The 14,670-nt window shown below is 36.7% G+C and overlaps 1 protein-coding gene across 2 annotated transcripts; it reads right to left on the reverse strand.

The window, feature by feature from the left end:
- Positions 1-2,388: 2,388 nt before the first annotated feature.
- RB195_012338 (uncharacterized protein) lies at positions 2,389-5,049 on the reverse strand (the record flags this gene model as incomplete). Of its 2 annotated transcripts, XM_064194145.1 has the most annotated exons (11): positions 2,389-2,676; positions 2,756-2,928; positions 3,015-3,180; positions 3,254-3,399; positions 3,470-3,623; positions 3,705-3,777; positions 3,853-3,982; positions 4,084-4,198; positions 4,254-4,334; positions 4,406-4,540; positions 4,957-5,049. In XM_064194145.1, 11 exons carry the CDS (start codon positions 5,047-5,049, stop codon positions 2,389-2,391), a joined length of 1,554 nt encoding a protein of 517 aa, XP_064051727.1. The 2 variants fall into 2 exon arrangements, with proteins under 2 accessions (XP_064051727.1, XP_064051728.1); XM_064194144.1 differs by lacking the exon at positions 4,957-5,049 and having other exon boundaries at positions 4,406-4,534.
- Between the last annotated feature and the right edge of the window lie 9,621 nt (positions 5,050-14,670).

A 14,670-nucleotide genomic window follows, 5' to 3' on the forward strand; every position in this document is an offset into this window, starting at 1 on the left:
TTATGGTAGCTACGGTGCTCCATCCTGAAACATCCTTAAGGCTCCCCGCTGTCTTTACTGTGGAATTTTTCAAGATTTCTCAAGTTTTACATCAGGAAAACCGGGAATAATCAGTCCATTCATCCTGACGACTACATAAAAGTCGAGGAAATCATTTCGCACTACTAATCACATTTTTTCATCCTTTTACATTTTTTGCACTTCCATTGCAGCGTTTCTGAAAATGTTCTCTTCGTATCAGTTCAACCTAGGTATCCCTTCACGTTCTACAATTTTCTCATATTTTTCTGTGATCCTTGGCTGTTGTAAAAGAAACTGTTTATTGTTATTCTACTCCGGAAACCATGCTACAAAATACCATTTACTTATTGGATCACATTTGAGCCGTATCGATTTTTTAGGACCAAAAAAGCAAGTTTTTTTTAGTAAGGACCAAAAAACTTATGTATTCTGCATTGGAATATTTTAATTGAACGACGGAAAGGGAAAAATTGCAAATCACGAGTGTTTTTGGAATTTTTGAGGCGAGAAAAACGGGCATATTGTTCCGGTCGCACGTTCACGTGCGCCGTTGCAGTCACGTACGCAAATCAAGGAATACTTCGTAGAACTGGAGCTGCAAACACGAACCACATATCTTTTCTTTTTTTTTTCTCTCGTTTTCTAATGATTGAAAGACATTCCCGAGCAAGTTTTTTCCTAAGAAAGGTGATGTAATCAGTAAAAGTGACTCACACATAAATGATGTGTTTGCTATCTGAGGAAAATATCAATGGCAATAAAATAATTAAATAAAACATGCATACTTTTTGGCTTTCTTAGCAAGAGAAGCGCTGGAAGAGGTTTGCGTGCGTTGTTGAAAATACAAAAGTGGATGTGAGTTCCAGAAAAAGACTTATACTGGGAAAAATATAAGTTCATTGAAATAATGAACAATAAAAAAATGTTTAGTAAGTGGAATTAACTTTTTTTCTGGAAAAAGGTACCAAGAAAATTAAAGGAACACCTATCTCGACAAAGCAGACGTTAGATTATCCTCTTAATTTCAAATTTATTTTAATTTTTCAATTTCTTAGATTTAATTTCCAAAAAAAAATAATTATAATCCAAATATTCTTGCAATGAACTACATAAAATTCTCCCACTTTGCGACATCTTTTGCATCAAATCTGAATGTGAACTGAACTCAAAGCAAAGCAATCGCATTCCTGAAATCATGTGCACTGAGCAGAAAGTCAAGAAAATGAGAGCAAAAAACTACTCTGATAACTACGTTTTTTTCTTCTTATCAGCACACGTGAAAAAAAAACCTCTTTGGACCTCATGCGTTGAGTGTTTGCAATAAAACTGCAGCAAAAGCACTTAAAGTGCATTCACTTATGGTCGCGCTGAGTTCTATGGTAAAACCATGTGATGTGATGTGAAGTGATGTGTTTGTTCTCTGAGAAAAATATCAATAGCGATGTGGAATGTGAATTTTATTTCCTATTATTCGTTTTTTTAATTTTCTAATTTTATTTCCTATTATTAATTAATATAAATAAATAATAGATGGGGTGGGTGCAAGTGTAGCGATTAGAGGTTCCGCTTCCTGCACGATCGATCGGAGGTTCGAATCCGCTCTAGTGCTCACCAAGCCTTTCATCCTTCCGGGGTCGATAAATTGGTACCAGACTTGTCCGGGAGGATAAAAACACTGACTTGACACATCGGCTAGCCACCGCAAGTCACTGTATAGGCCAGTTACACGTTCGTAAACCTCAAACGATTCTGATTTGAAGTAGATGTGGGGGCGCATCCCAAGCGGATTGATTAACGCCGGAAACTTTATCCTTTTACATTATTATTAATTAATAAAATCAGCCATAGCTGCTATGAATTGATTAGAAGTAGATCGTCTTATCGTGTGCTCAATCGGGTACGTTCTGAGAGAATGAATAAAGATGGGTGTGGCGCAGTTGGTTAGAGGTTCTGTTGCGACTGAACGGTCGATGGTTCAAAACCGCCCCAAAGCACCAGAGCTAAGCAAATCTTTCGTTCTTCTTATGTCGATAAATTGGCATCAGACTTGTCTGAGAGTATAAAAACACTAACGGCTTTTTTCTGTAAGTCATCGTATAGGATACTTAAAGTGACTTTTCATTATCCTACAGAAATTTACGACCATAAATTACGTATTACGTTCCAAATTAATTTGAAACATTTATATTCGTGCGAAATGTATATGTACAACAAATACAAATATAAACCAGAGATCATTAACCGGCATTAGGGCACTCGCAGGCACTTCGAGAGCGAATTATGTTTTTTTTACAGCAAGGAAAAGAAAAAAAGTTCCACCCGTCAGCAAACACCATTGGATCACACGTTCGTCGGGAGATCAACTCATTACGCATAATCGGTGAGTTTTTGCTGTTTTTCTGACACCCTATGGGGACAACTTCGGGCGCATTTGTAACGAATTACAACGCAAAAGACGGAGAACAACAAAACGCATACGAAAGCGATTAGGATTTCGGGACGAAGGATGAGTTCTACGGGCAGAAGTGACGAGTTCGATTCGATGAGTACGCGAGCTTCGGCGACAGCATCTCTCCCGATCAGATCATAGTTGATGAGGCGTACGACGTATTCGCATCGTTCGCCGGGGAAGTCAACAACGGTGGATGTGGCGGCCTGGAAGAGACCGGAAGGAATTCTTCGGGGAGCGAGTATAGACGCGATAAAAAAAATTCAACCTAATTTTTCCACTTACCGCTCTGACGTTTATAGTTTCGTGTCTCGCTTGGCAACCGTTTTCATGCGACAGCGCATGATAAATAAGTTGATAGAAAAGAATATTTTCCGGATGAGCTGACGGTTTCCATGAGATCAGTCCGGTGCCGTTTGGTCGAAGGACAATCGCAAGGTCGGAGACGGGTTCAGGAACTGAAATAAAAAAAAAATATTTAGTAAAATCCGACTGCAGATAAATAAATATATAAATAAATAATAAATAAATAAATAGTACTCACCACAATGAAGGCTGCCCTGTCCATAGACATCCCTGCACTGAAGTGACCTAAAACTCCCCGACAGTGGTCTGCTCCTCAGGGCTTTATCTGCCGTGGTGGCCATTACCGTAACCGAGTAATCGTTCTCGAATTCAAGATGAGGAAAAAGAATCGATTCGGAGGAATCCTTTAAAGAAAACAATTGCCGATCTTGAAAATATGAGAACGGGATTATTTGTTTGGGACCTTGTCCCACTCACCAAAATAATGTCCTTGTTAAGTTGTGTTGTAGCGTTACTCAGCTGCACACGATAGTAACACGAATCCTGCGCAGCACGGGACCATTCAACATGAACGGTCACACCAGTTTCCGAATTGTAGCCGTTCCTCAGAATGAGGGGACCCACTGAAAATTATAAAAATAAAAAAAATAAGACGAAATATCCTATTTTCCAAAAACTGGATGAAATCTGCACCTGGGACCCTTGGTGCCGTGTCGCTAATTATATTGCTCCATGCGCTGGCGACCGTTTCCCCGAGTCGACCAGCTGGTCCTACAGCAGTAACCATAAAACGGTACTGTACACCTGGTGCGAGACCTCTAGCTGCGACTAACGTGTCGGATTCGATCTGGAATGGAGGACGGTATTTGTAATCAATCGATAGATTGATCAATGCATGAATACATGAGAAGCGATGCAAAATTCTCACAGATGCAGTGATCCATTGACTTTCCTCGTAAGCTACCAGACCTTGGATTCTATGCTTCCATTGGATAATAAATCTGAATCAATCGATAAATGGAATGGCAAAATGTCTCCTCCGCTTAGGAACCCTCTTGATATCCGAAAAAATTTACCTGGTGGCTCCACTCGGTCTCAGTAGCGAAATTTTCACGATTCCCTCGGAAGAGTCACCAAATTCCTCGGCTAGCGAAGGATTTTGACATAGCAGCTCGACCGACGATATCAGGGTCGACCCGGTCTTGGCTAAAAGAGTTTCCAATAAGCGCCGCGGTGGCTCAGATCCATAAACGACACCTCAGGGGCTACGTTCAATGTCGCCGAGGCCAAAAGATAAGATAACACACCTGTGTCGGCACGGCTTTCCGCCCAAAATCGTAGCCCGTCATCCATGGGGTTCTTTGAGGGTCCTCGTGGTGCACGTCCGTGTAGGCGGCGATGCTGATGGCATCCGGAATCGCACTGCAAGGGATAAGGTGAAAAATCACTCAAAGCCAGCTCTTTTTAAAGAACTCACCGCTTCACAAGCGGAATTATTCACGTCTAGGTGCTCTTCGATGGAACCATCCAGAAGATTACGAGTTGAAGGAACACCATACTGTAATTTTTAGCATGTTAAACCGTGGTTTAAGGGCTACATTTCACTAAAAAGTAGAGAGTAGATCAAACTTTTTGAGTGCACTTCGCTTGGCACTGAGCCAATCGAAAATAATGTGCGTAGTCGATTTGTATGTACGGTAATAGGGTGAATGTCAGCGTTGCGTGAAATAACGTCGTCATAAAATATAGACGTCGCATTTTTCCCTGAAATAACGGAACGTTGAGTGATTATGGAGGAGTTCCTTTGCTTCGTCGCGGGACGTTTAACATTAGTGCTTTCGGCATGGTGCACTTATTCGGTTCATTTCAATGAATGAGTCGCGTGTGAAGTATAGACGTAACGACATTTGTGCAATTATGCACTTCTTGCTCGGTGGTGAAGAGGATTTGCGGAAGAATTAAAAGAGGAGAATGAAGTGGAGGAGGAGAAGGATGAAGAATAGAATATTAATAGCGAAAGTATATGTATTCTTGAGAAAAAAAAACAGGAAAATAAAGAGGATTTGATCTCCTGAAATAAGATGGATGTGATTTTGAGCACGGATCAGTCCGGATTACTGTAATAATTCCGAAACCGAAGCAGTTAGTCAAGGTGTTCGGGTTGTCCTCAAACAAATAACTCTTCCTCCTCCTCTACCTCCTCCTCCTCCTCCTCCTCCTCCTCCTCCTCCTCTACAGGTCAACAACACACGCATAATGTCAATAGACGCCATAATGTCCACGGTATGATCGAGATCGTTCGGGATGTGTGTGTGTGCGTGCTAGTAAACATTGACATAGGCACTAGCGGCTGTAGGTTATTTGCTGGTAACATGAAAGTTATTCAGATCCATGTGTGGTCAACAAGAAAATAGGTGAGGAAAAGAATTTCCGGGATTTTCCATTGTCTATCCAAAAGTACTCGCGGTTTCTATTCTCCTTTCACCAATCAGATTCTTTCTTAAACTTCCATTTTAGTTATTTTTCACTTATCAAATTATATATATATTGCTAACACATACAAAAGAAAAAAGACAGGAAGCTCGAAATTTCACTTATTTTTTAAATTGATTTTGAAATGATGGTTCAGTTAAGCAGTAATAGTTCGGTGTAAAAAAATCATTCCATAGGCTTATTTTAACAAAAGTGGTCCCAAAATCGAGAAGAAAAAAATTATTGTTGAAAAAAATCAGGTTAGATAATTAGGGACCACTAATTTGTGAACTCTCTAATGGATTGTAGAGTAAAGATGCAAAAACATTAAAATTCTAAATCTCAGTTATTTTCCGATTTTTTCTTGGCTCTCTCTCCTACTTCCCTCTCTCCCTCTTTCTTCTGCATTTTTTTTCGTGATTCTCGTTTTTTTTTCTTTTTTTTCTAGCATAACAGAAAAAAAGAAGTGGATTTTCACTTGACTTTTCTCAAACGGATTAGTTTTAGTTGAGAAAATTAGGCCAAGATCAAATATTAGCGTATCGACTAGGAATCAAATTCCTAACGACTTCAATATAATTTCTGTTCCGGAACTTGGAGGAAACCTGCTCCATTGCCGATATTTTTGACTATCCATGACTATCCAAAATATAAACAAATGATTTAAAAATAACCTTTTTCTGGACAACTGAACAACAAAGTTTAAGGACCAACGAACTAAATATGTAGGAACTAAGACACAATTGAATAGCAAAGAGGTAAGGAGAATATTCCTAGGTAAACATCATTAAATATGTAAGAATAACAAGGACAACGCAAGAAAAACGCTATGGGACAAAGTCGGTTAGAGCACTTTAGGTTTTTATACGACTTATAAAGTATGCATCATTAATGTCGGTTCCATAGCAACCATCGTTGGAGAAAAAAACTAGCACTAATGCAACACGTCGTTCTGTTATTTGAGAAAAACGAGGAAAAAAAGAGGAGCGGTGAGAGGTGCAGAGATTTCCACATCATTTGTCTCAGATGCAAGTTCTCTGACGGGATTTTTTCTCCGGTTGAATCCAAGAGAAATCCGTTTCCGAGGATAATGTTGAGTTGTGCTTATCACTGCACAAATCCTGGCTTACACTGATTCCTGAGAATTACTGTGAGCGATGTGAATTGATGGGCACCCGAGGGAAAATCAGTGTTGGATATAGCCAATGGAAGCTTGGATTCTGTTACTTGAATGGCTATCAACATCTTGGAGTTGATAGGCTAATAATAATAATAATAATAATAATAATAATAATAATAATAATAATAATAATAATAATAATAATAATAATAATAATAATAATAATAATAATAATAATAATAATAACAATAATAATAATAATAATAATAATAATAGAAATGAAAGAATTGATTAGTTTAATTAGCAGAATCTAGTTAAATAGGTAAATCTATAGAAATAAGAAAAATAGCGGTTGATCAGTCAATGTCAAGCAAACACCACAGAAAACATGTGACGGTTTTTCTACCGTCTTTTGATTTTTTTCAAATAGCGGAAAATTCGTGACAATTCTCCCATCATCTAACTATCTTCTTTGGTTGAAGATAGGAAATATAAAAAAGAAAACGAAAAATAGAAAAAACAGGAAATAGGAGGAAAAACGAAAGATTTTAGCATACCAAATGTAAACAGCAACTATTTTTAACCAGATAAAAAGAAGTAGGCTGCGGTTGATTTGGTGTTTAGGGAAAACTAATTTATTAACCTTGAACGGATCGTGTAGTGAAGGTTTAAGGACATTTCTGGAATTTATGAACACGGTTAATTCAACGATCTAAGTTTGAAGATTTGGATGTGAGCCAACAAGCAGAATTACAGTATAGAACGAATTCTAATTAATTGTTTACTGTACTCCAATTTTGGATTAAAAAAATCTTTTTAGGACGGATTTTTATCTATTTACTTATGCTTAATACTTACTTGCCTACTTACGTACTTACTTATACTTATATCTACTAATTAACTTATTTTAGTCTTCTATTTTAGTCGTTTAGTTCTTAGTAACTTATTTTTTGTTTGTTTGATTATTCGAAAATTAAACCCTCAGGTTATTATGACAAAAAATTTACATGAACCAGAATTTTTTTTTGTAATTTTCTCCCCATTACCATAATTCAGTACTGGTATTTTCCTCATTTTACCTGGATGCTGAATCAGCGTATGTCCTTAGGCGCTAGTCATGTCGTTCACTAAGGATAAAAGGAGATAGCAACCAAGTAAAATAGTTAATAGGAGACTTAACCAGCGCTACTATCCGTAAACTATTTGAATCCATAATCTTTCGCCTTTATAAATGTTTAGAAATGGGTGGAGGGGGGCAACTGGTGTCTGCTGCGCTGCGTTGCGTTACACAACTTGATTTGCTAATGACTTGGGCAGTATTAATGCAAAAGCAGAGCAATGGCAGTTGTCCGCGCCGAACACTTTGCTGCCGATGAGGATTTAAGGACCACCACAGTATTCCGGGAGAAATTTTAAAGTTATTAACGGATCCTGATGCTTGCTTTAATAATTCCTAGCAGCCATTAACGTCCGCACCTGTCCGCCTCCCACTTTGAAGAAAATGTCGCCGAAGTAAAAACGCAGCTTACGAACGGGATTTTTGCAATAAATCTGCTTCCCGCTCCGGTTTTTCCATGACGAAACGATGACCACCGGATGCATCGTGGAACGAACGAGTCGCGCTGAACTATATACTATGTACATGAAGCTTGCGGTTGTATATTTTCGAAAAAAAAATATATAAACAGGGAAAATTCCTGATTATTGATTGGAAGAAAAGAATGAGCAAAAGGAGAGGCGCATCCTTCCTTGACGAATAACGATGCCCATTCTTCTTTTCGTTTCCCCTTACAACTATTAATTACAGTAATTATCTGGATGAGTAATTGCCACTTTGCTCAGCCGCCTTTCGCAGGATTTCGCCAGGAGGAAACGATATCGATGAGCCGGAAACAAAAACGCATTAACGTGGATGTAAACAAGTACGCGAAGGAAATGCATTCGAGGAAAATATACGCTCATAAGCAGGTCTCACGAAGAAGAATAGTGTTCAGGATTGTGAACGTGGATAACGAGGCACCCACCCAAGCCACGCCCTCATCCCCATTGTTCGCCTAATTAATAGAGATTAGCTTCGATTAGTGGCCACATTACCGTACCGTACAGGACAAAAGTGACGGTAAGTTATAATGAGTTGGACGTTGAAGAAAATAATTTAGAACAGATGGTCCTATTTGCTATTAGTCGTTCAAGTAGACCTAAATAGCCTTCCATGTTTGTTTGTTTTTTTTTTTGAAAACAATCACAGGTGTGACATAAGTGAAAACAACAAAGAAAAAAAAAGAAAGAAAATATAAAATACAATTACACGTTTATCATTAACTAATTTCCCTTTTCAAATGACTTGTTCGAAAAAATTGACTATTTGCTTTTCAGGTGATTTTTTCTTTAGAATTAATACTCGACTTTAATTCTGCACTCCTTTTTTCTCTACATTCGATGGAAAATTAAATTTTGAAACTATGATTGCTTTCAAAATTGTCTGTGCATTGCATTGATCGATTTTCATCTATTATTGGAATGTTATGCTTTTGAAAGTCATGATTCTACTATGTTTTTTTTTTCCTTTTAATATATACATATTTGTATATTTCTATTCATTTAAAAAAAATGTTGTAGAGTGATACTAATGTTTTCCTCATTGACTGACGATTAAATACAGCAAAATATATTTTTTAATCGCTTAGATTGGGTACAAAAATTAATAGATGAAAATAAGGCGAATTTTCCGTAATGTAACAAAGGATTATGTTTCAATCTACATTACATATTAACGCTTTGCTTCATATTCATCCTTCATAATAAAAAATAAAAAAAAAACAAAATAACTGCATAGTTGTAAATTGCAATCACTATTACCAGCTGAGCAAAAGAAAACAACAACAAACTGACCAAACTTTGCCCGGTTTTCAAAAACTACCAAGCATAATTCGGTTTTCCTGTCGTTTTCGCAACTAAATCAGGTTAACCTTCTTTTTTTTGAATTTTTTCTTGAAATAATATGAATAATAAAGGAGAAGGGAGTTTTCTGAGATTATATGAATAATAAGGAAGAAGGTGATTTTTCTGAGATCATATGAATAATAAGAAATAATAATATTATAAATTAAATGTAACAAATAGAATCTTTTAAAAATATCATGGTAAGTAAATAATAACAAAATAAAATAAATGGAAAGTCTGCAGTTGTTGGCAACTAACGAATGAATTTAGAACGGAAACGCCTGGAGAATTCTCTGCATTGTCTCAATCCTTTGTAAACAATATTTTAAAAATAATCCTAGCATCAATTTGAAACCAAAAATAAAAGATTATAAAAAATTCTTGGATGCTGACGTTGTGAATGTTGCCAAAGAAGAAGGTTAAGTGCCAATTCTTTGGAAAACAAATACTTCAGAAAAAAAAATTTATGGGCATCCGCTCACGACTCGCGCAAAATAACGAGGAAGAGTGTACTAATTTGTTTATGACATAATTTGGCGTACGGTAGGAAACCGTAATTCGCTTATAGACGTACGTAAGCAGCAGAATAACTCTAATAACTATGATAGCCGGACTACGACGAGAGGAGCATCGTCATGAAACTGGGCGGAGCTCCAGCTGACCACACCCATTCGGCCTACTTCATCCGGATATTCCATCATCCGGTAATAATAAACCCCTCCCCTCGAAATAACAGGTGTTTCGATAGCTATGTAGTCATCACTGACTGACTATACATTAACGCTTCCAACGACGCAGCGTGCAGTAAATTTGAATTGCTGCAGAAAGAAAGCAGGAGAGGGAAAAAATCGAGGTGGGGAGGTTGAGGTCTCGACCGCTCTCGATGGGGATCAGTTGTCGCCAGTTTATCATCGCCGTCGTGTCTTTTTTTGATCGCGGCAGATTGTAAACGAACAGGTTGCTGGATGTACATATGTACGTATGGCGGGAACAACAACAGCGACATACATCACTGGATGTCAGCGCCTTCGAACAAACAAACACTAAGGTCAACTAGGAATAAAATGAGAGAATGAAACGGAGGGGAAGATGTAGGCATTCCTCTGGATTTAATCTTGGCGTCTTAGGATCTTAGGATCCTCTTGCGCTAAATGAGCGACATTATTTCATTAGTAAGTCATTTCCTTTATTATTTATGATTCTTCGTATATAATACATTAATAGAAACTGCTATTTTACAGCTGAAAATGAACTTGGGCCAATTCTCCGAAAGGAGAGGAAGGATAGGAGGAAAAGAAAACGAATATGAGAAAAAATAAACGATAAAGTTGATGTTGACACGGATAAATAGTGAGTAAATAATTGAATCGTTAATTAAATAAATATTCCAATAAATGATCAATTTAATCGGTGATTAAATGAAGAACTAATGAGTGTTTGAACGTTGAGGTAAATGAATGTGGGAATAAGTGAGGAAATCGAAAAAAAGAAAAAAAAACAAGTGAAAGGATTAGCAAAGCGCATCCTTTGATATGCTGTTCGTACTTTGCACAGTTAATTGTTTTATTAAATAAACCCGACTATTTAGAAATTAGTTCAGATTTCAACAAAATCCTTGCAATTTTTTCTAAAATTAAACTATAAATTAAATTAAATTAAATTCTAAAATTTAAAAAAAAAATTCTAAACTAAATAAATTACAAATTTTTTAAAATTCTAATTAGCTAATTTTCTTAATATGAGATGTGTCCTTATTTCTTTTTTTCTAAATTTTCCACGACTCTGTGAATTTTATCTATAAGGACTATAAAAACTTAAATTTTTTGCGCTTTCAATCATCTAGAAATCTCTAAAAATCTAAGTAATCTATTTGAAATTTTTATTTCGGTCCGATTCCATTCCCGATCACTAATGTTCCACTTACGAACCAGGGGACGAGAGAGTGCTCAAAATCCGGATTTTGGTGCGTAAAAATAGCTGAAGAGACATCTTTACGCGATGAAAAGAGCATATTTAGTTATTTCTTGTTATTTCTAATGAAAATTGTAATTTTTGAACGGATATGGAGGAATTTGAATCCAAGAGACCTGACAAGGACATACTAATGCGGCACTCCTTCAGATAAAGATAAGGGAAACCCTTAAGGAACTAATTGAGTTGCATCGTGTAACCTCCACAGGCTATGATCCGTCGAGGTTAATGGGGCCATCGAACCAAAAGGCTAAGATGACAAGCCGGCACCACGGCACTGACCTGGGTCTTTGTTCGACGGTGATTCATGACGTTCGATGCCGTTGATAGCGTTACTGCGTAAGCAAAGTCAAAGGACCCAGGAATTAAAAAGTAGCCATAAATTCTTTCATGGGGCCTTCTCTCATTAAGGGAAATCAGTGTGTCCGGCGTACTTGGGATTTATCCGATATCCTCCAGAAATTCGAATAAATTCAATAAAAAAAGTAAAATTTTTCCTGGAGTTTACAAGAAATTTTTAGCGGTGCTACACCCTAAAATAAACGAGGGATGAGGAATATAAATATATTTTTTGAATACACCACGGAAATGCTATGAAGAAACTTATCCAGCCATTACGGTACTGCAAAAACTCTGTAAATTGTCTCTTCGCCCTTGAATATAAAGAGAATGACCAATGCAAATGACATTAAGAAAATTTTCTGTTTTACAAGGAAATTCCTTTTGGAACTCGAATAACTTTTAGCATTAAAATCTATAGATTTTAGATTTTAGATTAAATTACGGAGAGAAATATAAGCAAACATAAAGCAAACATCGATGAAAGTAATGAAAGGATTTTAGCGCTGGATCTAAATGTCCAAAGGCTTAATCCAAGGTTAATCGTCACTCTTTTTTTATCATTTTTATTTCTTTGCTCTTAAAATACGAGAAATGGGAATATAAATAATGAAATCAGTTCATGAAGCTATAAAATAGTGATAATTCCCAACATTTTACTTTGAATAATTCCTAGTCCAATAAGAGTAAATTTGAGGTAAAATTTGAAAGTTCAAATTGAAATTAAATTTTCTCCGTTTCCTTATTCTCTTTCTCATCAGACGAGTAATTTAGAATATGTTAATTTCACGGGAGGATGTAATACTAAAAAAATCTTCTGATGTGAGTAGGTTAGATTCTATACATTCTAATGTATAGAATTAGTTCTTTAAAATTTAGAGAACAATTTTTTTTAAAAAATAATAGAATTCCCGTCCGAATGAACTGGATTCATCAAAATTTGCGAATAACCTTACATTCGACATTTTTTTTCGTGGAAAAATTGCAAATAACCGGAAACGAAAGTAGAAAGTGTTCAGTTGCCGCTCGCCGAGTTCTGCTAGTTATTCAGGTCAGTAGAATTGAATCTCTCGGAATGCTCCCCGTCCACGGGAAAATGTAATTTCGTTCAGTGAAAGAGACGTACACATAAGACGCCGTTCGCCTTCAGCTAATTAGGGTATTATGGGCATTATTAGGGCAAGTTTCCGTGTTCATGGAAAACAGGGCAAATATGTAGTCCTAGAAGATGTCCTAGAAGCCTAGAATGTATGGAGGGTCCCATTTGCAACGAAAATTACAATGAATTGAGAATTTTCTCAAAGCAAACCATATAAATTGTCACCGAACCACGGCAGATACAATATTCATAGATCTCTCTGGATGTTGTTCATAAAGTGGACGTATTCCAGGAAATACTAATTTTTCTGAGGACCACATTAGATATTTAATAAAAATTTGTTTCACAGGGACCAGACAACTTTGATAAAGTGAGTTTTCTCGAATAATAATATTAATATAGGCGGACAGGTGACGAATGCTATTTCTGGATTTACAGTAATCGAAGAATACTGTACTGTTCACAAAAAAAATCCACAAAATGATTATTTATCGTGCATCTGGTGGGGCGGGGAGGTATTAATGTTCACGTGACCTCATAGACTATACCAGCCTGCTGAACACTAACAGCTGACAATAGGAAAAATCTCAGGAAAAATTTATTCACACAAGAAATTTTGCCCAGTAATTTATTACCGGACTAAAGTACTACCATTCCAGCTAATATGAATCAATTTTTTTTTTAGATTAATTTTTTTTAATTTGAGGATATATATCAAATAATTTTTCCTTAATTTGAAGTTCACGAGATTTATGAAGGCGTGCAGAGCTGTACAATGACCGATGGGGGCGAACAATGAGGTTAGGTCAGTGTTCTTAGTTTCGTCAGGGATAAAATATTGTTATTAAATAAAATATGCAACTAAATATCAAAAAATCACTCCCATATATTTATTTTTTCTATTTTCTTTTTGTAATCCCTTTTTTGTCATCTCTAAAGAGTCCTAGACCCCCGCAATTCAACCTCACATATTCTCTTTTCTTTGCATTTCATTGTTTCATCCCATGATAGTTGAATATTTTGTGTTTTTCTTTTTTTTCGCAGAATTTCCTATTTCAGCTACTTCTAAACGTAAAATATGATGGAATTTTAATAGCTTCTAGCTACTAGTTTTATTTTTGTTAAATAAAATAAATAAATAAAATAAATACATAAGAATTGGTTTGGTTGTCAGTAAAAAAAAAGTCCCCAAAGGCTCGTTTCACTCAAGGTTAAACTTAGTCGGTAAGAACCTCTCAAAAGCACTTCTCAATTCTTAACATTTATTTTTATTTTTATTACAAAAAATAAGGAGCATGAAAATTCCACGTATATAGGTATTTGTTGGAGAACTCTGAAGAAATTTTAGCGAGCATATCATGTTGAGAAAATGAAAAAAAAATGGTTGAGACGAAAAAAAAACAAAGGGATAGAAGTAGGTGCAAAAACAATAGCCGGCTGAGATCTCCAGAGATGACCTCACAGTCAAATCAACGTCTCCAGATGTTCCGATGTTCATTCTTCACTCCACGTCCATAATGTCCACATATGGAAATATTTATGCACACATTTTATAATTAGACTTGATCCTAAAGTCGGATAAAGGTGGTGCTGATTGGTTGGTGAAGATTCGGGATGAGATAAGGATCGTGGTCTCCAGAGATGTGCATCTGCTCCGGAGAGATCTGGCGCTACTGCGAAATGACTGTGACGCGAATTATGAGGTATGAGGCAAGCGAGCGTGTTGAACTGACGATTTGTTGTGTTCAGTCACCAGCACAACGCGCAGGTAATTCACAGCTATTCGAACATACATCTGTGAATTCATGCGTGACAGCAGCGCATGGCCATTAAGCTTGATGGTCCGTTCTATTGCGGGGGTGGGCTGGTGAAGCACCACCAGCACACGCCGAACACAAAACACCGGTTTCGCCCGTGTCACTCGACTAAGGCGATGATTTACGCGTTTTT

Source organism: Necator americanus, chromosome III (genome assembly GCF_031761385.1).
Source record: "Necator americanus strain Aroian chromosome III, whole genome shotgun sequence".
Classification (NCBI taxonomy): domain Eukaryota; kingdom Metazoa; phylum Nematoda; class Chromadorea; order Rhabditida; family Ancylostomatidae; genus Necator; species Necator americanus.